Genomic DNA, 23978 nt, shown 5'->3' on the forward strand with positions numbered 1-23978 from the left:
CAACAGGTTACTGAGAAGTTGGAGAGAAATGGCCATCCAGTTCTGCAGATAAGACTGAAGCGTAGTAATTGGGAAATTATCAAGATTTTCAAGGCATTGGCAGGCTCAAGCTGCAGGCTCCACTCTGTGCTTTGGCCTTGTCTATCAGGGATCTTCATCACCCCCTCCAATCTGCCCCCCTCCCACATCCCTCTCTGTCACATGAGTCCAAATCGAGAAGGTGAGCAGAGACCAAGATTGGGTTTATCCATTAAATTTTGTCTCAGCTAGTATACCTGTGGCATATGGCCATCCATTTTCACTTAAATAGAACATTAGTTAATGAAGAGGTAGATTAATGAATTAATTTGTTGGAACTATTGAGCTGTCTAATTTATTGAGCCTATGCCGCAGGGGCAGGTACTGTGTGTGGTGGATGTTTTCCAGAAGTTTTCTTTTAATGCTTACAACTGCTCTGCAAATGTAGGTATGTGAGCTCTGATTCACAGTTGAGGAGATCAAGACCCAGGTTAAGTAACAAAAATCACATAACTGGTAGATGATGTAACCAGGATTCTAATCCAGGATGGGTGGTCTTCAAGCCTGGTTTTCTTTTCCATTATACTGTATTATTTCTCAAGGATTGAACAAGGTTTAAAATGGATGAAATGACAAAATTCTAATAACATAGCAGCAACCAAATAATCTCCTAGATAGTAATTTTAATAGCTATTTGATATGTACAGTATTTAACGTGGTGTGATGTATAAACAGAGAAGGACATAGGCCGTAAAGATGTAGTGAGTGGTGCATTTTCCAAGTGGACAAACCTGTATAACCAGAACCTATATCAGGAAACAGAACATTATCAGCACTCCGAAAGTCGTATTCCCTTCACTCCCTGATATCTAACACCAAAGATTGGTTTTGCCTGTTTTTGGACATTATGTATGTGGAATAATGTATGTGGAATAATGAAGTATGGACTCTTGTGTCTGGCTTCTTTTGCTCAGAGTTACATTTGTGAGATTCAACCTTGTCGTCCATTCATTCCCATTGCTGAGTAGTATTCCAGTGTATCAGTGTGCCCAGTTTGTTTATCCATCCTCCTGATAATGGACATTTGGATCACTTCCTGTGTGGAGCTATTAAGTATAGCACTGCTGCGAACATTCTTCGAAAAACCTTTGTGTTTGAAAGAACATGTGTCTTTCCTGACTTCTTTCCTCACTTGAATGCAGTTTTCTGCAAGATGTCTTCTGTTTGGGGTTGTAAAGCTGTGATGTTAAAAGGCTTCTAAAATCTTTTCAAGAGGTAGAGATCATCATCCTGTTAAAAGCGAAACTTAAGTCTTCCTTCCCATTATCCCAATCCAGAAGAATGGACTGCTCAAAGAGCATCCCTTTGGAATCAGGCAGACCCAAGTTCAAATCCTAGTCCTGTCCTGTAGTAACTGTGTGACCCAGTGCAGGAATAACAATGTTATTATTACTCATTGTTATATATTGCCAGTGATGGCGCTAATATCAGATGACATCTGCTGAAGATTTATGATTTCTAGTCACTGTATTTGGTATACGTTTCTCATTTACCCTTCCTAACAACCCTACGAGATAATCTGCCATTCTTGTTTTTTTTTTTTTTTCTTTAACTGGTGAGGTAACCTGCCCAAAGACACAGTAAATGAGAAATCTAGAATTTAGACCCAGTCAGTACGATCTGGAACCCATGTTCTTGAAGCTGTCTGAGCCTCCTTTGTAGGCCATAGGGAATAATAACTCCTACCTCATAGGGCCTCATCCAGAATTAAATGATGGGGAGAAGCTTAATGTACACCTTCTGGGGAGATCCATAGGGACCCCAGAGTGGATTGCTTTCGTGGCATATCTCTGCACTTTTAACAGTGTTGGGGGTCAGGGGTGAGGCCTCCCTGCTCTCCTGGTGGTTGTTAGGAAGACGGACATCTAGTTATTTGTGGAGCCGTCGCCACCTTCTGGTTGGTCTCGCCTCAGCCAGACCAGCTTAGCTTTGATAATGGCCTGGGTTCCGTCTTCCCCATGTTTCTTGCCTCCTTTCCCATGTTCTAAATATAAAATATGTGCCTTTTTTATAAAAATACATTTTTAGGGGATGAAAAAACTGATGAGAAAATGAGTTTGGTATTTTCCCAAGGGCGTCACCATTTGGCGTTTGTACAGCAGCGTATTTGCAGCGACTTGATCGAGAGTTTGAAGTGGCGGCAGTCGTGGGGCCAGGCAGAGGTGAAAAAGTGACATTTCTGTGTGCAGACCGCTCTGGTTGGGCGCCATTTCTAAGCCTTAGTTTAGGTTTGTGGCCACAGAGGTCCCCTGGGCTCTTGTCTAATGCCTTCAGGTGCCAGATGGTGTCACTGTCCCTGATGAATTTGTAGGTTCCAGGCAGGTCAGGAGTTTGTCGTTGAAACCCTTGGCTGTTGGGGAACAGTTCTTGTCTTAACTACTCACTGCTCTCTCAGCTTCCTCTTTACAGCCTGCCTCCCTCCTGGGATTAGTGGGTACTGAGGGCAGGCTTTCCATTGCCAGGTGACCTAGGCCTGGGGCTGGCCTGCCTGCTATCTTAAGTGATCGGGCTATCTTAAGTGATCGGGCTATCTTAAGTGATCGGGCTCTTTCAGAGTATTGTTAGAGGGTTGCTAGAATCTCTTAAAGTCAGCCTGGGAAACAATTGCTCCTCAAGAGTGCTTTGGAATTACTTCTAACTTGCCGGAAGTAGTTGTAGCAATTCAGAAGTTTACTTGTTTCACTTTGATTGGTCACAGGACACCTGTAGCCTATAGTATACCTGCACACATTGCCATGTTTCGGGTGTTGTTTTCAAAAAGGCTTCAATTATTAGTGCTTCTAGGTAGAATATGATTTTAAATATTAAGGTAAACATGAAATTTAGCATAATTTCTAAATGTGGTTTTTAAATCTCATGGGATTAGGTTTTAAATTTTATCTTTCTGATGTAGAAATAGTAGATAAAACTGCTGACTCCAAAAACGGTGTGAGGAGAAAATTCAGATGCAATAAATATTTTTTATTAATCCACTTGTGACGTGTTTCTGTGGGAATGGTTATTTACCTCTGGAAAGCAGTCAACACAGAATGCCTGCGAATAGGCATGAAGTGGGCCCAGAGTGAACCTTTTTGATCGGGACAACAAAGCCAGGACTCAAAATCCATCTCTAATGTTGGTATTTTCTTGTCTCCTGGGATAGTAGAGTTTAATAATGACTTCTGTTTGTGGATTTCCAGAAGTTAAAGCAGAATTCTCATCAGGTGGTATTTTTCAGTGCACCGTGTTTGGGCTTGTGGCCTTGGGGGTCTTCTGGGTTCTTGTCGAATGACTTTGGGTACCAGATGATGCCACCGTCTCCTCCTGGTCCAAGGCAGAGTTTTTAGGTTTGCTTTCAAATCTCTAAGATGTATTTAGTATTAGGGTCAGTCTAAAATGCAGCTCTCTATTACTCAACTTGTTAAGGTATTTCAGTGCTGCCTTGGTCTCTGAGTGGCATAAAAGGACCTTGCTATTGGGGCCTATGTCTTGCTCTACCCTGCCCTCTGGCTAAGCCATTCACAGCTCCATGTAGCACCTTGAAGGTGGGATAGACCTTTTTACACTTTTCAGAAGGTTTTTTTTTTTTTTTAAATGGTCATTTATTTATTTTTGAGAGAGAACATGCAAGTGGAGAAGGGCCAGAGAGAGAGAGGGAGCCAGAGAATCTGCAGCAGGCTCCAGGCTCCGTGCTGTCAGCTCAGAGCCCAAAGCCGGGCTTAAACTCACGAATCATGAGATCATGACCCGAGCCAAAGTCAGATGCCCAACCCACTGAGCCACCCAGGTGCCCCTTTTTGGAAGGTTCTTAATGTTTGTAGCATGAATGGGTCTTAGAATTACTGGATGTTACCAGTGAGAAGGGCTGTGGGTCATTTAGTTGAACTCCTATGTTTTTAAAGAAACCAAGGCCTAAAGAGGTAGAGTTTTGTATGTAAGGTTTCTCAGACCTCTCAATAAACTGTGTTAGTGGTGTTGGTCACACAGTTTATCTAATAATAGCTTCTATTTATTGAATTTCCATAGACATGCCAGAGATTGTATGGAGTACTTAAATAAATCTACATTTCAACCAATTCTTACAACACTCACTTGAACAGATGGGAGAACGGAGGGTCAGGAAAGTTAAGTTTTATCCAGGATCTCAAGCCAGTTTTATTTCTCCTACACTGAGCCAACACTAGTTTTCCTTTATTGAATTGAAATTAAAAAAAAATACAAATCAGTTTATTTGATCAGGGGAGTATGACAAAAATATCTTCGTGTTATTCTTCATGAAGAATGTGTCGTGTAGTAATAATGTCGATGCACAAAGTACTTTTCCTTCCAGACAGTTCTGTCTCATCCTCTTTGTCTGTCAGGCTTCAGGATTACCTGATGCTCAGGGAGGAAACCCTGACCTCCCAACTCCACTTTCTGCGCTGCACACACAACTTGTTGCTAGGACTTTGGACAGCTCAGGGGCTCCCTCTACTGGTAGTTACTTCATTTGACTACTATTTATTGACCCTGTCCAGGGAGTGTGAGGAATGTGAACATAGACCAGATGTGGTCTTTGCAGTGAAGGGATGACGATTATGTACACATTGCTGTAATAGAAGGTGGGGATTGGTGACTGTTAGGGAAAGGGAACAGAGAAAATTCCTATGGGGTTGAGAAGTCAGGGAGTTTAGTCGCAACTGGGGGATTAGGAACGGTAGCCTGGAAAATTTGACATTTATCTGGATCTGAAAGGTTGAGTGAAATTTGGCTTTACAGCAGTTCAGGAGTAGGTACTTGAAGAGGATCAGCATCTCTGCTGGAGAGAATGGTGCTGGCAAAGGCATGCTGGTGAGGAAGGCAAGGAAATGTGAACATTTGGGGGCAGTAAGTGTTCATTTCAGCTTAAATTTTTTTTGAAGTTATTTATTTTGATAGTGAGTGAGCAGAGGAGGGGCAGAGACAGAGGGAGAGAAAGAATCCCAAGCAGGCTCTGCACTGTCAGCACAAAGTCCTATGCGGGGCTTGACCTCACAAACCATGAAATCGTGACCTGAGCTGGAACTGAGCATCGGCGCTTAACCAACTGAGCCACCCAGGCACCCTCCATTTCAGTTTAATTGGTGGATAGGATCCGTGAAATGAAAGAGTTCCTTTAGGATCCGATGGGCATTTCCAGTGCCATTGACTTAGTAGCGATTAGGAAGATGGTTGACAGAGGGAAGAAAGTTGAAGAAGGTCATTTACGTTCCATGTGTTGGTCATGGCTCGAGGGTGGAAAGTCACTGAGAAGTGGCCAGAATGCAGACGCCAGATCCTTCAGTGGCCACCGCCACTGCCATGAGTACTAGAGGTTAACAGAGGTTGCTCCCTGCTGGTTCATCCCCAGGGCTCACCCTACTAAGTGACCTTTTCCCAGACCCCGGCAGGGTCTACTCCGTAAGGGGCCACAAGGACTCCTTTAGCCTGGTCCACAGGCAGGCCTCAGGTCACACTTGACTGAGGCTGAGGCGCCTCGTGTCTCCTGTTCTGGCCCCAGTTGTGCAGAAGGGCAAACCAGTGAGAAAGGGTTTGAAGGGGAGCATCTGCACCTTCGTGTGCAGCAGTGTGTCTGCTTCAATCCAGGCGGGGACAGGCTGAGGCCCGCCTTCCTGCCTGGTCCCCTGGGAGAAGCAGCACTTCCCAGATACTAAACCTAGAGAGGAATCCAAAGAAAATTCCAAGCTAGAGCTTGTTTCCTAGATTCAGAACCGAAGCCTTTCCCATTCTGCACACTGAAAGCTCTACCTCTATCTTGGCATCAAGACCCAAGATGTGCTTGTACCCTGGCACCGACATCCAGGAGAGACTGGGAGTGAGCACCCTGTTTGTTTGCCTTTGCTTGCAGGAATTGTGAGAAAGGAGGGCAGAGGGAGGGGGGCCTGGGGAGGCGGGGCGGGGGGGGGTGGTGGTGGCAAGTGAGAGACCATGGAGGTCAAACCAGTGAGGCAAAGGAAAGAGTCAGCCAGGGTTTGAGCACTGATTGCCTTCGCCTTTTTGCTGTCATCACCTAGACGTCTGTCCAGCAGGTACATCAGACTCTGCATGTCCACCTCCACTCCCAGCACCCCTGCATGATGGCGCCGACCCTTTTGTAGCTTAGGCCAGGGACCTTGGAGTCCCCCGTGCTTCTCCCATGCCTTTCGTGACTCTTGTCCAGTCCTTCAGGAAACCTCAGAGGCTTTCCAGTCAGCACCTATCCTGACCCGTCTGACCTGTGCTGCAACCATCCTGGTCTAACCCATGTGTCACCCATGTGTCACCCATATCACTGTTTCTGCCCAGTTTTTTCCCTGCCTGCTGTTGCTGTTTTAAACTCAGTAACTACAGTGGTCTTTTAAAACCATGAGACTTCTAGGGCGCCTGGGTGGCTCAGTCAGTTAAGCATCTGACTTCGGCTCAAGTCACAATCTCACGGTTCATGGGTTTGAGCCCCGCATCGGGCTTTGTGCTGACTGCTCAGAGCCTGGAGCCTGCTTCTGATTCTGTGTCTCCCTTTCTCTCTGCCCCTCCCCTGCTCACACTGTCTCTGCCTCTCAAAAATAAATAATTGTAAAAAAAAGAAAATAACCATAAGAGACTCTTAAATACAGAGAACAAACTGAGGGTTGATTTGGGGTGGGAAGAGGGGGAAAAAGGTGATGGGCATTGAGGAGGGCACTTGTTGGGATGAGCACTGGGTGTTGTTGTATGTAAGCGATGAATCACGGGAATCTACCCCCTAAACCAAGAGCACACTGTACACATTGTATGTTAGCCGATTTGACAATAAATTACATTTAAAAAAATAATTATAGGGGCACCTGGGTGGCTCAGTCGGTTGAGCGTCCGACTTCAGCTCAGGTCAAGATCTCGCGGTCCATGAGTCCGTGAATTCGAGCCCCGCGTCAGGCTCTGGGCTGATGGCTCGGAGCCTGGATCCTGCCTCCGATTCTGTGTCTCCCTCTCTCTCTGCCCCTCCCCCATTCATGCTCTGTCTCTGTCTCAAAAATGAATAAACGTTAAAAAAAAATAAAAAAAATAATTATAGACGGAAAAAAACAAAACAAAATCAAGATGTAAAAAATAGGAGTCAGGTCTGGTCACTTCTCTGCTCGAAATCCTGAATGTCTTTTCTGCTGTCTCCAGAGTAAAGGCCAAGAGTCCTTACAGTGGCCCTCACGTTCCCCATGACACGTGACCCCTCCCTGCCTGAGTCACCTCTCTGTCCTCACCGACACTCATTCCTCCAGCCCCGCTGGCTTCTTTGCAGCTCCTCACACCCCCCAGGCACACTCGTGCCTTGTGGCCTTTGCATGAGTTCTTTGCTTTGCCCCACATCCACAGGGCTCCCCTTCCCCCAGGTGATACTTGTTATGCCCAGAATTCGTGATCCCCCAAAGACCACTATGGAGCCGAGTCCGATGCAAAAGCAAAGAGCCTTTATTCGAGCTAGCTCGAGCTCAATCCCCTACCTGCACCGAGGCAGCGGTGAGATACCAGGGAGAGAGAGCGTTTCAAAAGGACAAAGGTTTTATTGGGGCCTGGGGGCAGTTGGTGAGGTAATGGCTATGGCCTCAGCCGATTGGCTGGGGAAGGGTCCTGGGGAAGGGTCCGAGTCCTGTTAGGCAGGTGAGGGGGAGTTTACTCAAGGGGAGGAGGTGTGGTCAAGGTGAAGGACACAGAACAAGATGGAGTCGGCCGGCGTAGGCCCGCCCTTTCAATACTGACCTTAGGAGGCTGTGACCTGTTTTGATTCAGTGTCATGGAGATTATCCATGGTTTGGAGCAGAGAAACAGATCCTTTTATGGGATCCTGTAGGCCTTCTTGTCTGCTCATTAATGGGAATGGAAAGACCTCTGGGGCCACACAGAGGTGTGTATGGTGCCTTTCACATATCAAAGAGCACACTTTGGTGTGGGGCAGCGTATTAAAGCCAGGCTGGCCATGATGGGCTTGCTGACTCGCCACGGTCAAGGTTTGTAATTCTCCAGTCAGTGCGGTTGCAGGCATTCTGATTTAAAGGATCCATGTCAATAGCGTTCAAGGAATATTTGGCATAAGTTGTTACGCACATCTCAGTGTTCAGTAATTCTGAGCCTCAGTTATGCCGTTAAACCTAAAATATATAAACAAATAGTGCATCCACAGTTTTTCTATTTTAGCTGATTTCTTTATTCTTTGGATTTTCACATTAATCTTCAAGAGATTTTGCTATAAAAATAGCAAATTTGGGGCGCCTGGGTGGCGCAGTCGGTTGAGCGTCCGACTTCAGCCAGGTCATGATCTCGCGGTCCGTGGGTTCGAGCCCCGCGTCGGGCTCTGGGCTGGTGGCTCAGAGCCTGGAGCCTGTTTCCGATTCTGTGTCTCCCTCTCTCTCTGCCCCTCCCCCGTTCATGCTCTGTCTCTCTCTGTCCCAAAAATAAAATAAACGTTGAAAAAAAAAAATTAAAAAAAAAAAAATAGCAAATTTGGTAGAGAGAACAGGTTTGAGACCAGAGACATTCATTTTAGTTTGAGCTTCCCATTACTAGTAATATTAGCATGAACAAGTTACTTTTTGTTTCCCCGTTTTATTGTTTGCAAAGTGAAGATTCTAGTTCTTCTGTTCGTTGGGTTGTTGCTAGGCTCACATATGGTCACGTCCGGGCCCTGGGTGATTGCTGACTGCTGCTTGGAACATCTTTTCCCCTTGGGTGTGGAAGAACACACCAGTGGTTTGGAATAGTTCAGGATCTGGGAAAGCATCTTCATGACCTTGAGAGCAAAACTCCTGCTTGTGACTGACTGCAACTGGATCCAGTTTTTGTTTTTGTTTTAAAATTTTTAGTTGAAAACACATCTTTATTTTTTCCACTGCTTACCCCTTCACTCCTGTGCCCAGAGTCCATGGAAACAACACCGTGTGTTCTCTCCTCCCTTCATCCCACCCGCTTGTGTGAATATACGTGCTTTTACTGCATGTTTGCTCGGTGGGTTGATGTCATGGGCAGAAATAAAGATGGAACTTGTCTTCCGTCGAGGAGCTTATCCCTGGAAGACCTCTCCACTTTTTGAGTTTAGACCAGATTTGATTCAGTTAACATTTATTCAGCTTCTGCCATGTGCCAGGCACTTTGCTGGGCCTGGGGATTTAGAGCCGTAAAAGAAGCGGTTCTGACTCGTGGGGAGAATAGGCAGAAACCCCCGGCTCCTCTGTGTCATGGTGGAAGTACATCTGCACCACTGCTGGGCCAGGACGCGTGGAGGGGATCGTTCTCTCCGTGTCCCTGGAGAGGTGGGGGAAGGTGGCCGTTTTGGGTGTGAGCCCATGCACGTGCGGGTCTTCCCCCAACCTTGGCCTGTTCTGTGGTCGCTGTTCCGTCCAGAGGCGTCAAACTGGCCAGAGAATTAGTAAGCATGTTCTCTGGACTTTGAGGGAAGGCCCAGTGTCAAATACTGTGCCATAGTCAGACTCTGTATCTCATTTTTGGTTTGGGAAATAAAGTCATCATACAGGGACAGGGAAGCATGAAATGGCATGTTAATTATCTTGAAATACTGGACAGATTTGTTTTGGGGGCAGGGGAGCAGGATTGAGGTCAACACCAAAAGTGCCTAGGGGTCCACAGCAATGGAGTGCCTGCCGGCTGGACCCATCAGCTTCCAGCCTGATGCCCAGCCAGCCTTCTTCCTCCCAGCTCTTGCCCTCGCTGAGTTTGTTCTTCTGTCTCATTAAATATCATGAATGTTTGTGGACTGCCCACTGTGCACCACACACTGCCCCTGCGTAGCTACAGGGGCGTGTGTGGGGGAGACCTGTGTCCTGAGCATCTCTTATGGGGGGACACACACTTAAATCATAGAATGAATGACTAGAATTGAACACGGGGTGGGGGCGGTGGGGGGGGGGGGGGGGAAGGGACCCTGGGGATTGTCCTCTGTTCCTTTTGCTTTACTGATCAGGAGTCTGAGCCCAGAAAGGCCGTGGGACTCTGCCCAGGCATTCCATGGAGTTGTTGCGCTGTGCTCCAGTGACTGCCTGCCTTCCCCGCCAAAAACCTATACAGACGCGTTCTTGCCGCGAAGTATTCTCCCTTTGTCTTCCCTTCTTGTCACTTCCTTTTTTTCTGGCACTGTTGTAGGGCAGCTGGAGAGGGGGTAGGTAAGACAAAATTCTCGCCCTCGGGAGCATTTGCTTTCGAGAGCCAGTAACCAAGAAGCCAACTCACAGGACTGACAGCAGGGAAGAACTGGGGGCCGGGTTGGGTTTAAGTAGGGTAGGGAGAGGTCAGACCTCACTGAGAAGGTGACGTTTGAGTAGGGAGTGGAGGACAATGTGAGCTGGGTGCTCATGTAAGGGGAGAGAAGACCCCGGCCAGTGGCAACATCAGAAGCAGTGCTCTGTGCTCTAGAAGCCTCACAACATTGATGGGTGTCATGGGTCTGCCCCTTACTGGTGCACATTCATTGCGGGGGTGGGGGGAGGGGGCTGAAAGAAGCAATGAAGGATCCCGGTCAGGTGTCCAGGTGCTTGTTATGGGGTTAAGTTGGTCTTTTGACATGTTGGCAGGAAGCATCCTGTGTGACCTGAAACTTAAAGTGTGAGCAGTAGTGACCAGAGTCAGATCGTGGGTCCCCTTTGCTTTAGTCACCCGGAAAACCACGGCCATTGTTGTGTCTCTTTTTCTCTGCGTCCTGCTTTCTCGAAGCTTCAGAGGACTTTTCAGTGAAGCAGTGAAGTGGGGCCCTGGGGGATGGCACACCTCAGCAGGAAAGACCAGAGACCGTGTCACCTTTCTCTTTCAGACGGCCCGTCTGAGGACAGTGACTTCAAGGACACCTATCTCATTCCGAGAAACATCATGGCTGAGCCAGACTATGTGGAAGATGACAATCCGGAGCTAATTAGGCCTCAGAAACTAGTCAATCCTGTCAAAACATCCCGCAACCATCAGGATCTTCACAGGGAACTTCTCATGAATCAAAAAAGGTACGGTGGTTTCTTGAGCAGAATTTTCCTTTGGGGACTTAAGCTTCAGAGATGTTTACCTTTCCTGATGGTTTTTAAGGCTGCCTTGTTCCTTCTGGTGTCCTTGAGCCAGGGCACCCCCTCTCCCCCCCCATAAAGTCCCATCATCTGCTGGAATGACTCTGCATTCTGCAGAACTGTGTCCTCTTTGAAAATAGACACCTGCTTTAGAATTTGGATGTGAGGGGATCGATCACGGATAAAAGAGTATCCTAAGTTGAAGAGGAATACCTTATTTGTTAGATTTGTAAAAATTCTGAATTTGCCCCTTACATTTGGGGCATTTATTATTTTTTTGGAAGAGAGAAAACATTTACCTTTTATCTTCTTTGTAGACAGTTTGCTCCATGTGTGCTATAAAAAATTTGGATGTTGGGTTGGTATAGTTTGCTTTTTAAGTGATTCTGGGCAGGGCAGGTTGACTGGGAGAGCCAAGGATACAAAATTATTTTTATTTATTAGGACACAGAATTACTTACTTTATTTAAGAGCCTTTAAGCTTCCTTTGGAGCTCTTCTTGGATCTTCAGAATGAAACTTTTGATCTTAACTGTGGGACCTTATGGGTCATTCATTGCCCCACTCTTTACTCAGCCTTACTAAGGTACCCATTGAACTGAAGGATATACAGACCAAGTTAAGCAGCCGGGTCATATTTTAGCAGGAAGGCCTAATTTAAAAATAAAAATAAAAAAATGTGAAGAGATGTTGGCAGCAGTTCTCCTTCCCTAGTGCACCCCTGCCACGCATTATTCACGTGCCCCAGTATGCTGTTAGATTCATGCTGATTAAACTGAATGCACGTTTGATCCTTTTTGAATAAGTGCTTAGCTTCTAACCATCTTTGTCACATAAAAGAAAAAATATGTAGAATTGATATCATGCCCAAAGCAAAGCAGAACTGTACGTTCCTAAATAGACCACAGAGTTTGAAGGCAGTCTTACCTGGGAAATGATGCCTGCATTTTGGTACAAAGATCGAAAGTTTAATGTACTCCAAAAGAGTAGCCGTTGCCACTGAGTGATTTTCTGATCATCTTTTACCTCTTGGTCCTCAGTTGCCTTATCTGTAAAGTGGGAGGAGGGGACTTGGTTGATCTCTAGTAAGAGACATTCTGGCCCAAGCTGTTTTTGTTTTATTTGGTTTGGTTTTGTTCTTCTATTGTATCTATGAAAAGGCTCCAAGTCAGAAGAGAGGCAAAGGTAAAACCAAAATTGGCAGACTTGTTCCCTGAATTATAGCCTACAAATTATTCCACAAAAATGTACTTAGTACCCTGGGTTATATCTAAAACGTATAGGTTTGTACAATCGATTCTGGTTCCAAATTTTCTAGAATAGTCATTTTCTGTGAAAATAGACCTTCCTTCTGTCTGACTTTCTCTGGCCCATGATTTCTTTTCCTTGTTTACACAGCTGACTCTTTAGCCAGGCCCAGCTCAAGTAATTTGGGAGAATGCTGGTGTTCCCTCAAGTACCATGGTGTAGAGAGGATGTTGCTCTGAGGTTAGAGGGAAATCATCTCAATACTGGTTTGCCATTTAACTTGACTTACCTTTATGACCTTGGACAAGGTCCCCCTTCCTGATACACATTTCTTCATCTATGAAATCGGGGATAAAAATATCCTTCTTACAAAAAATAAATAGGGGATGGGGCACCTGGGTGGCTCAGTTGGTTGATTGTCCCACTTCAGCTCAGGTCTTGATCTCATGGTTTGTGAGTTTGAGCCCTGTGTCCAGCTCTGTGCTCACAGCTCAGAGCCTGGAGCCTGCTTTGGATCCTGTGTCTCTCTTTCTCTCTGCCCTTCCACTGATCATGCTCACGCACGCTCTCTCTCTCTCTCTCTCTCAAAAATAAATAAAAACATCTAATAAAAACAAAATAAATAAGGGCGCCTGGGTGACTCAGTCGGTTGAATGTCTGACTCTTGATCTTAGCTCAGGTCTTGATCTTAGGATCGTGAGTTGAAGCCCCACGATGGGCTCCATGCTTGGCATGGAGCCTACTTAAAAAAAAAATTAAATAATAACATGTGTGAATACCTGTTAAAATGACTGGGGTATAACAAATGCTCAATTCGGGGCGCCTGGGTGGCTCAGTTGGGTGAACGTCCAATTTCGGTTCAGGTCATGATCTAGCTCGTGGTTCATGAGTTTCAGCCCTGAGTGGAGCCCTGTGCTGACAGCTCAGAGCCTGGAACCTGCTTTGGATTCTGTGTCTCTCTCCCTCTCTCCTCCTCCCCCACTCTCTCTCTCTCTCTCTCTCAAAAACAAACATTAAAAATAAATAAATTTAAAAAATAAATGTTCAGTTAGTCCCATCCATATTCCACCTCCCATGTAGCATCTTCTGAAAATTCCCATTGCTTCTTCCCCCTTTTCTCTGAAGGGCTGTGGCCTGGCTTTTGAAGTATATCAAGAAAGGGGAAAAGAAACCGAAAAGGCAGGAAGGTGGGTTTCAAAATCCAATGCATGTATCTCATCCTATGTTTTCAGGTTTTTGAACATAAGATCTTAGTTTGGTGGGGTCCTCACATTAGAAATACAGTTGGTTTGTGGAGTGAAAATGTCTCAAGCAGTTTCTTCTCTGATTCATCTTCTATCATATATACTTACTAGAGACTCTGGGGTTTTTATTTAGAAATAAAATTTCTAAATTTAGAAAATCAAGAAATTTTTGTGCCAAATGATAGGAAGTTTCAGACGGATAATATATATATTTGGTTAAAGGATAATTGTACTTGGTTTTTGGCTTGAATCATAATGAAAGTCTGCTTCCTTTTCTACAATTTGTAAAGGACCTTCCCATATTTTATCTTAACCAGTGATCTTTCCAGTAACCCAGTGTGTGTTATCTTGGGGTTACCCTAATTTGACATATAAATACAAGAAAACCCAGAGAATAAACATAGAATAAAAAGCAATTCATACAGATAAACCAAATAGAGTAATAGTATCACTCAGAATAAAAAGTGGAGAAAACAAAGGGAGACAGAAATGAGATCAACGCAAAGCAAGCATTCCATGGAGCCCTGTACCTTTGCTCTACTTAGGCATAAATTTGGCTCAAAACCCGGGAGCATTTGGTTCACAGAGTTTTTCAGGTTACATTTTAGAGATCATAAGATAAAAGCAGATTCACTGTTTAGGAAAACAAATACTCGTAGATACTCGTAAATACTCTGAAACCTACACCCTGTCAAGGATATAATTCTCCTCTACTTACTGTCTTTTGGACCTAGATCAGTTTTAGATTAAGAGTTTTTAAATTTTGATCTGGTTACAGTCTGCCATTAGGTCTGATTATGAAGACCTTTGGTCAGCTTCTCAGGTTCTGTAGGTGTTCCCAGTGGCTTAAAGGCAGATTTCAAGAGGCATTATTTTTTGTAGTTGGCAGATTTCAAGAGAAATTACTTTTTGTAGTTGAAAGATGAGTGTTCGGGACACCTGGGTGGCTCAGTCGATTGAGCATCTGACTTCAGTCAGGTCATGATCTCACGGTTCATGAGTTTGAGCCCCACAGCAGTCTTGATGCTGTAAAATGTAGGGATTGAAGCGCAGAGCCCGCTTCAGATCCCCTGTTCCCCCATCCCTGCTCGCCTCTCTTTGCTCCCCCCCCCCCCCCCCACTCAGGCTCTCTCTCTCAAACATAAAAATGTAAAAAAAAAAGTGCTTGAGAGGTCTTAAAAATATAGGGATATTTCTTATATAACTTAGATTCTATCTTCTCTACAAAGTACTTTTGGCCACAGATATAAGAATATCCAATCACCTAAACACATCTCTAAAATTGGTTCTTTGGGGGCGCCTGGGTGGCGCAGTCGGTTAAGCGTCCGACTTCGGCCAGGTCACGATCTCGCGGTCCGGGAGTTCGAGCCCCGCGTCGGGCTCTGGGCTTATGGCTCGGAGCCTGGAGCCTGTTTCCGATTCTGTGTCTCCCTCTCTCTCTGCCCCTCCCCCGTTCATGCTCTGTCTCTCTCTGTCCCAAAAAAAATAAATAAAAACGTTGAAAAAAAAAAATTTTAAAATTGGTTCTTTGGCTTGTACCTTCCAGTCAGCAATTTCGTTTCCTGTGATTTTAGTTCATTTTATATGCTTTGCTGGACAGATAGTTCCTCAGTAGATACTTGTTGCTGTACCACGTGGCAAAAAATATGGGAAGTTGAGTTAGGAGTATTTGCATTTAGAATCCATGCAGGTAGAAATGACTCAAGCCAAAAATGTAGATAAAGACAGGTCAAACCAGAAGATTCCAAGATTTAAAGATCAAGGACTTGAAATCCAAATGCAACCCTCCCCTTCCACCCTAAGAAAAAAATTCGGCCAGGAGATATTTGGCTGGGTGGGGAGGAGAGCTGTTCCGTTAGTGTTTGAGCCAGCCGTTGCCTCTGGCTCTGTGCTCTCCCAGGTGAGGAGAGAGGGAATTTCACCTTTATGGGTTTTATGTGTCTGGGGTGGGGGTGGAGTGAATGAATATAGACCCTTCCAGTCTGCCCCTTGATGTATTCAGTGGTTTATGTGAAATGTGAAATGTGCCTTCAAAAGTCGTCTGTACATTTCATCGCTAGTGGTAGAAAGATAAATTGTTGGAGCCTCTCTTGGAGGAGGGCAGTTTGGAAATACCCACTGAAACGTAAAATGTGCTGGTCAGCCAGCAGTTGTACTTTTTTGCATCTAGCCAACAGAAATAGTTCTATAAAAGGGCAGGTATACATGTATAAGGAAGTTCATTGCTGCATTGCTTTTAATAGGGAGCAATTGGAAACAACCTAAATGTTTGTCAGGGGAGTGGGAAAATGATGGCACTTCTGTACCATGACATCTTAGGCACATGTTCAGAAGAATGAGGAGGAGGCCATAGAAAGTATGGAAGAGGACAGACCAAAGTCTTAGTTATCTGTGGGTGTAAGAATGGGAAATGGTCCGTGGGGCAAGGACTCTACTCTGTACAATTCTAACCACATGGAATACAGTGTATGCGGTGCTCCCAAGATTTGCTTAACAGGGAGTTTAGGTGTGCTTTTACTTTTACATATATGGGTGTATATGTTACCTACCTTTTTTTTTGTTTGTTTTGTTTTTGCAAAGAGCACTTACGAATTTAAAAAACTGTCTTGGGTGCCCTCTGTCACATTATAGTCACAGGAACTAGACCCAGAAATAACTGTTGGTGTTGAGTGGTTCAAAGCCATCAGGACTTAAGCACCTGTCAATCATAGAGGAATTGAAAGTTCTTGTTAATTGTATCTGTCAGAAGTGATTAAAGAGAAATCAGCTGTTAGCATGCAAAGAATGACACTGTAGTCCATGAGATTTGGAGTGGCTTGTTTTTGTCTCTGGGCACTCTCTACAGGCTGATCCAGTTTTCAACTCAGAATCATATGGGCAGTGCTTGACTTTCCATTCAGCACAGAAAGTGAAGTGATCTTCTGTGATAAAATATTAACTAAATTTGCATGACTTTTTGACTGCTGTAAGTGCAGAACATTTATCAGATAAGCACCATTTCCCTGAGCTTTCTGTGGCTAAATATTTTATCTTACTGTCTCCATTGTGTAAAGTCTTTGACTAGAAAATGAATACTGGATGTTAGTTAAACCCATTTATAGGCTGCAGCGGAATGCCAGCTTAGTGTTCATACATCAAAGTTGTTGAGCATCCTTTGCATAATCCAGAAGAATTTAATAACCATTGAGGTTAATTTTGCCAGTGAAATAAAAGGAAAGGAAAATTTTTGAAATTTAAATCATGTAGATAGCTAAATTCTTAATCCTAAAATTTAAGTCCCTTAATTCTGTCTGTGGTATCCTACTGAAGCTTTTTAATAGTCATGGAACTGAGTGGGTCTTTACTCAGATTATTTACAAACAAATTTTCTTATGCTCAGGTGCCACTTACATTTATTGTGAGCAAAGTACCATAAGTAGTTTTTATTACACTTCATATTTAACTTCCAGAATAGTTCCTCGATACTTCTGTCGACACCGTAAGATCTTTTTTTTTTTTTAATCTTTATTTTTAAATTTATTTATTTTGAGAGAGACAGAAATAGCGTGAGTCGGGTAGGGGCAGAGAGAGAGAGGGAGAGAGAGAACCCCAAGCAGGCTCCGCACTGTCAGCAAGGAGACTGATGAGGGGCTCAAATCCACAAAACCGTGAGACCATGACCTGCGCTGAAACCAACAGTCGGACGCTCAACCGACTGAGCCACCCAGGTGCCCCCATCATAAGATCTTAGTAACTGCAAAACACACTAATTAAATCACAGAAGTAACTCATCTCCTTTCCTTTGTTTCTTTTTTTTTTTTTTTTTGGCTGAATTTAATGTTTTTCATTCTTCTTTTTTACTAAAAGTTCTGCTAATGAAAATTGGGAAAGTGAGGATACATGTTATTTTGACTATGCATCCTTTGTCTGTAGTGATGGCATATACTGATCTTTACTCTGTAAACAACTTTGAAACATTTGTGATTAAAAAAATGGAGATAGGGGAGATGCCAGAATCTTAAAAAATTATAGTTAGATAAATGAAGAAGTGTGATATTGAAGATTTGTTTACAGATGAAACAGTGTGAACTTGAAAGACATTGAGAGGAGTGTGTTGACGAGTTTCTTGCAGCCAGAGCCCACACTTGGGAAATTGTTATTTGATTTAACAGTTACTCAGATGACTCCCAGATGCTGAGACAGACACATTGGTTGATTGAAATAGTTTAGAGAACCACCACCAAGGTAGACATTCCTGAATTACAGACTAGCAGTCACCATCAGCAGGACCAGAAGGTGCGTGGGAAGGTGCATGGGCCCATCTCAGTCCTGAGTTGATTCAGTAGGGCCCTTCCTGCTGCCCAGAAAAGCCTGGGTCACTGACAGGTCAAATGTGCATGTGTGTGGATGCGTGAGAGTGAATACGCCCACCATCACTTCCACCCTGTGCTGCCTGAAATTGATGATGTTCTTCCTGTTCTGTGGTTTGTTTCATTTTTATTTTAAATGCTCTTAGTAAATGTTAGTATCAAGTTGAGATTACTTGAGAGCTAGTGGAGACTTGCTAAAGAGAGAAGGAAGACAGAAGGAGATAGGCTGACTGAGCCAGCACCGTGGAAAGCCTGGACTGAAGAAATCTTAAGGAAATGGTAGAAAAATAGAAACCAGCAATGTCCTAGCTGACAGTTAAACATAGAAGTTCCACCTAAGGAAATGTCCTTGACTTACCCCAAACATTTTGGGTGCAGGGTTGCTAGGAAATGGTCTAAGTTTTGCTTTTGTTTCTCCCCATCTGCAAAGAAGGCAGCCTGATTTATCTCTTAGAAAAGTAAAATTTCCCTGAAGCCTGATTTCCGTGCATCATCAGTAGTAAACTACACATCTGAAGCAGTTCTACTGTATGGAGCACTAGGAGTCAAGGGATCAGAATTCTCTGCCCCCCCAGCAGTGATGAAATCTTAGACGTGCCTTCTGGCATACAAGAGCCCTATGACAAATTTGAGAATTTTGGAAGAGGGGTCCAGGGCCACTTTGCTGTTTACATTTCTGTGCTAGCCTAACTCTAGGCAATATGTATGTGTGTGTGTGTGTGTGTATTTAATATTTATTTTGAGAGAGAGAGGGGGAGAGAATCCCAAGCAGACTCCGTGCTGTCAGCACAGAGCCCGACGGAGGGCTCAATCTCACGAACCATGAGATCGTGACCTGAGGTGAAACCAAGGGTCGGATGCGTAACCAACTGAGCCACGCAGGCACTCGATTCAAGGCTATATTTAGTATGTGGGATCGGGGGCTCCATCTTGGGAAGGTTTCCCTAAAACTTCAGGTGGAGGCACCTCATATTCTGGGTATCTCCATCTTCACCATCTTTATCTATCTCCATCATCTCTGTTCTCCTCTGTCATCTCCATCCCCATCATCTCCATCTCCACCTTCCTCATCTTGTGTCATTCCTGTCCTCCTCTTCTCTGTCATCTCCATCTTCTCCATCACTGTCTTCTCCACCATCTTCATCTCCATCTTCTCCGTCTCCATCAGCATCATAAGCGATCATAATACCCATTGAATGAGCCTGCTATTCTGACCTTCCCCCCTCCAAACCATCCTCACTACCCTTTACGTAGCCTAGTATCTGGCACACAGTAGGTGCTCAGTCCATTTTTATTGAATGAATGCATTTTGCGTTACTCTTGGAAGTTGTTCTTGTCTTTCTTCCATGCTCGTGAATTTCTGACACGAGCTGTGCTGACTAGCAGCTAGTAGGCATCATAGTGATGCTGCCAATTCAGTAGACCCCTTTTCTGTGGCTGACGCTGTAAATTTCTGTTGATGAAGGATGTGCCCATTAGATTAAAACTTTCTTTTGTTTTTGTTTTTAAGATTAAGACTTTCTAATTTTGTTATTTATTTACTTATTTATGCAGGGGTCTTGCCCCTCAGAATAAGCCAGAACTGCAAAAGGTGATGGAAAAGAGAAAACGAGATCAAGTAATAAAGCAGAAAGAAGAAGAAGCACAAAAGAAGAAATCTGACTTGGAAATAGAACTATTAAAACGGCAGCAGAAGCTGGAGCAGGTGAGAGTGAGATGGAAGTTGTCTTTTTCCTTTATTCAGATCCATCTGACATTCAGTATCATGTGAGTTTAAGGTGTACTGCGTGCTGACTTGGTGCTTTTATATTGCGGTGTGTTTGCCACTGAAGTGTTAGCTAGCGCCTGTCATATCACGTAATTATCATTTCAGCGTTGGGAACTAAAGGTCTAGTCACTTAGCATGTTTCTGTTCATAGTGTACTTTTGTTTGTTTATGTTTATAGTGTAGTTTTGGTGGCTATAATTACTGTGCTGTGCTGTGTATTACTTCTCTACTGGTTGCAAGTTCCTACCCTTAACCAATATCTCTCCTGTTTCCCCAGCCCCTGCTAGCCGCCATTTTACTCTCTGCGTTTACAGTTTTGGTTTCTCTAGATTGCACAAATAAGGGAGATCATGCAGTATATGACTTTCTCTGGTTGACTCCTCTCAAGAGTTATCTCTTCTGTCCTGAGAAATAAGAATGTTGGAACAAGCAAAATTTGCCAGACATGTCAGATGTAAATGCTGATTTCACAAAAGGAAACTATGAGACAGAATGTCAGCTAATGGGCTACATAAAATACATTCAAATGAGGTAAAGACAAGGATTCAGGAGGCAAAGCCCAAACTGGGCAATATCACTGAACTCACAGCAGAGCACTGGGGAGCTCAAGCAATTGAGTGAGATTCAGCCTCACCAACCAACTGCACATTGGTCTCGGGATCCTGTTTCCGTAGCCTTGATTTTTGGGTTTTTGGTTTTGGTTTTGCTGGTAGTACCACCCGGGGGGGCTGCTGCTCCCTCACAGGATGACCCCAGGGCCTGCACATGTCCGTACATACATACACCTAAGGTGGAGACTGGGAGAGAATTTCCTCCACTGGGAAATGAAGGTGTTAGGGACTTTGGAAAGAGGAGTGGTGTTTCGAAAAGCCTCTCATTTTGTAAATAATTTTCCTGTTTCTGAATTTCATTTAGCATGAACTTGAGAAGCAGAAATTGCAAGAAGAACAAGAAAACACCCCAGAGTTTGTGAAGGTTAAAGGCAATCTCAGGAGAACAGGCCAAGAAGTGGCCCAAGCGCAGGAGTCGTAGGCCTGGGCCACAGAGACCGCGCGCCCAGCACACCACACGGGGAGGCCGTGTGCAGGTGTCTCCGCAGCACTTAAGCTCAGGGCAGAAGCCCCTGGAGAGAACCCCAGCCAGCAGAGAATTGTTACTTTAAAAAGGATTTGGTTTTGGTTTTCCTACAATCTGGGTGGATAAATGACCTGTGACAGTTGATTTCTATTCGCCAAATGAAGGACGTTGACCAGCACTTAAGTTGGGATAAGTGAACCTGTGTTCAAAGACTTAAAAAAAAACAAAAAGAAAACCACAACAGCAAAAAAGAAAGAGGACACTGGAATAAATTCTTCAGAATTGCACTACTTGGTTTTTCTTTCAGTCCAAGTTTAGTGGGGCAGAGGGCCTTTCTCCTTCTAAAATCTAAAACAAAAAAACAAAACGTGTTTTGTTTTTTCCTTTAGGTATCTGCTAGATAATTTAGATCACATAGAAAGGCATTGATCTGTTACATCTTATATTTGTAAATTCTCTGTTGAGAATCCAGAATTGTCTTGTGTAGTCCTACTGTCACCCGTGTTAGGTTGACACCTGAGAATGTTGATGTTAATGTTGAGCACAGCTGTTACCTTTGTTGGCATTAAGATTCAGAAATAGGGTGAGAAGGTTTAAAAACATGGAAACAAAAATACCTAAAAATACGCAAACAAGTTACATGTAAAACATACGGAAACAAAAAACACGTAAAGGTCCGTCTTGATCTTATTTTAATTGCTTTTGGTTCTCTGATACTAGAATGCTCCATAGTGACAGTCCAGTTCAGAGAAGGCACATTGTATAAATCCAATTCTTGCTTTGATAACTATTAGGATCTTGTTTTGTTTTGTGTTTGAATTTCTTGCCGAGCCTAGTCCCTTTATATGAAACAATCCTTCTGCTCCTTTGGAGTATAAAAACTAGTTCCATATAACCCAACTTCAGTGTCAAACATAGAGGCTCCAAATCTTTGAGAACAGTGTGGGGGAAGCTCCCATTGGGAGCCAGGCAAGGAGGACTTGTCTGGGTATTCTAATGTGAAACAAATGTAGATCGGTCTCCAGGAGGCCTAGGTGGAAGGTTGATAGCATCTGTACATTTTGGATGTCATTAGAATTCCCAGTTTTGGAAATTTCGGATCAAGGATCACATACTGCTTTGCCTTGTTTTTGTTTTTGTTTTTGTTTTTTTCCCGGTGAAGAAAGACTCTTTCGCTGCTCTGTCAGCGATGATGACCACTGTATGCACCTCAGGAAACGCTGAGGTGAAGGGAGAGGCCGCCCAGCCTCCGCACACCAGCTAGCTTGCTATCGTAAGTGAGTCCCAGGCGGACAACAGCGAAATCCTTACGCAAAGTACGTTTTATTACCGCTGGTCCATTTTACTGGGGGTGATCTGGAAGAATTCATGTGGATTCAGTATGTTCTCCATCCAGATGATTCAGCCAGTAATTTCTACATTGCAGGGTCCTCTCCTTTAAAGGCTCATAGAAAACTGGATCCCAAGCTTTTAATCCTAATAAGCATAGTAGAAATTAGCTTTCTGTGGGAATGCTTTAGTTTTCATAGTTGACAGGCTCATACTCAGTCCTCATGTGAACAAGATGAAGGTAAACACAGAGACAGCACATACTGCCAGTTAGAGGACATGTCGACCACACCTGCAGTGGGTGATTTCTCACCAGTGGGTATTATTTGAACGAAACATGAGATGCTGAAGATAAAATGTTGCTCTGTCATAGTCTACTTTTGAAGGATGGAATGGTAACTTTTTTTTTTTCCATCCTCTTTCTTTTTGAGAGAAGAAGGTATGTCACGTGATCCTCTTGAAGGTACATTTCTGATTGCACGCTGACTGGAGTGCTGTCTTTGTGTATATGGACTAATGATGAGATTTGCAGGATGAAGATTCAGGACTAGCTCATAGCCTTTCACCTAACTGGATGTTGGATCTTAAGTCCTGCGTCTCTGAAGTAATTCTGCCACTCGATAGAATGCTCAAGGGTCCCCAACAGACTCCTTCAGAAGGACCGATTCTGTTCCTAGAACTTACCTAGAATTCGTTCTTCACTGGGAAGAAAAAGGACAAAAGCATCTCCCTCCCGGTCTCACTCACCAGTCTGCACAGTTACGTGTAGCGAGTGGTACAAGGTCTGGCCAGAAGACTTGTAAATAGCGTGAGGTGATGTCTTATGACCAAACAGTGGGATGTACAGGTCGAGAAGCTCCCTGAAGCCATCAGCTCAGCTCAGCTCACAGGCCTGAGTTTAAAAGGGTGCCAGTCTCCCCTCCACACGTTAATACTGTGCGGTCCGAACCCTTAGGACTCCTGAACATCCGGGCAGTTTTGTGCTTTGAGCCACTTTTTGACAGAAATGGCTCCATTTTTCCACTCTGGTTTTCTTAAAATAGTTCAGTGTTTTATAGTCTCCTGGTAGTAAAGTAGTATTGCTTTCTAAGCTGCAACAGTTGACTTTATTCTTCTACTCTGAAAAATCTTGACTTGTTTGAGTGTATATAATATATATAAAGGGAGCCTTAATGGATTTGTTTTCATAATTTAATATTTTTTGTATTTGCTCTTGTATAATTGTTTTTAATGGAAAGTATTACAGAACTGAGGGTGGAATTCTTAGAACCAAAGTTATTCTTAATAAAAATCACCACGCGCTTGGACCACGCAGCTGTGTTTGTCTGATCTGTTGGAGGTGGATATCTGGAACCGAAGGGGGGTTGCTGTGTTCACCTTCAGTAGAAGGTGGCTTTAGGGTCTTCCTTTGGTGACTTTCCTCTTTGACCCCCCCCCCCCCCCCCGCTGCCCCCATCAGTTATGTCCTCTGTCTTGCATCAGTCTGGCTGACAATTCATTGTGTCAAACAAATTCATGGTAAGGGATCATGCTACTTTTTGTATAAAATATGTGGTATTTTAGCAGCAGCTAGCTGTCCATCAGGTCAAAGTATTCTGAATTCTAAGTAGCCTGGTAGAACAGTGGGAGGTGTATTTTGGCAAGGGCCATTTTTTAATGCCATGAGCTAGTACATATAACATATCTGAGGTGTGACCATGAAATTATTCCGCTTATTTAACTAGGTTAATGTTATCCTCCAAAAGTGACTTTGGGAAACTGTACGCTTGATTATACTGCACTATTAGTTAAAATAGTTTGGAGATTCCAGTCTCTCTGTGCCTTTTTTTTTTTTCCAGCCCCGAGTTATTACTCAGTTTGATTACCCAGCTGTATTAGAC

At 44.0% G+C, this 23978-nt stretch overlaps 1 protein-coding gene across 4 annotated transcripts in view; it reads left to right on the forward strand.

The window, feature by feature from the left end:
• The window catches only part of FAM107B (family with sequence similarity 107 member B), a 240203-nt gene extending 216793 nt beyond the window's left edge, over positions 1-23410 (forward strand). For all 4 annotated transcript variants that reach the window (XM_025930721.2, XM_086714879.1, XM_086714880.1 and 1 more), the window contains 3 exons: positions 10844-11027; positions 19479-19629; positions 20608-23410. In XM_025930721.2, the coding sequence (XP_025786506.1) occupies positions 10844-11027; positions 19479-19629; positions 20608-20724 (452 nt within the window). In that variant the 3' untranslated portion in view covers positions 20725-23410. The remainder of the gene's footprint in view (positions 1-10843; positions 11028-19478; positions 19630-20607) is intronic.
• Positions 23411-23978: the final 568 nt, after the last annotated feature.

The sequence above is a fragment of the Puma concolor genome, chromosome B4, assembly GCF_028749965.1.
Source record: "Puma concolor isolate L17-30 chromosome B4, mPumCon1.1.hap2, whole genome shotgun sequence".
In the NCBI taxonomy this organism is placed as follows: Eukaryota; Metazoa; Chordata; class Mammalia; order Carnivora; family Felidae; genus Puma; species Puma concolor.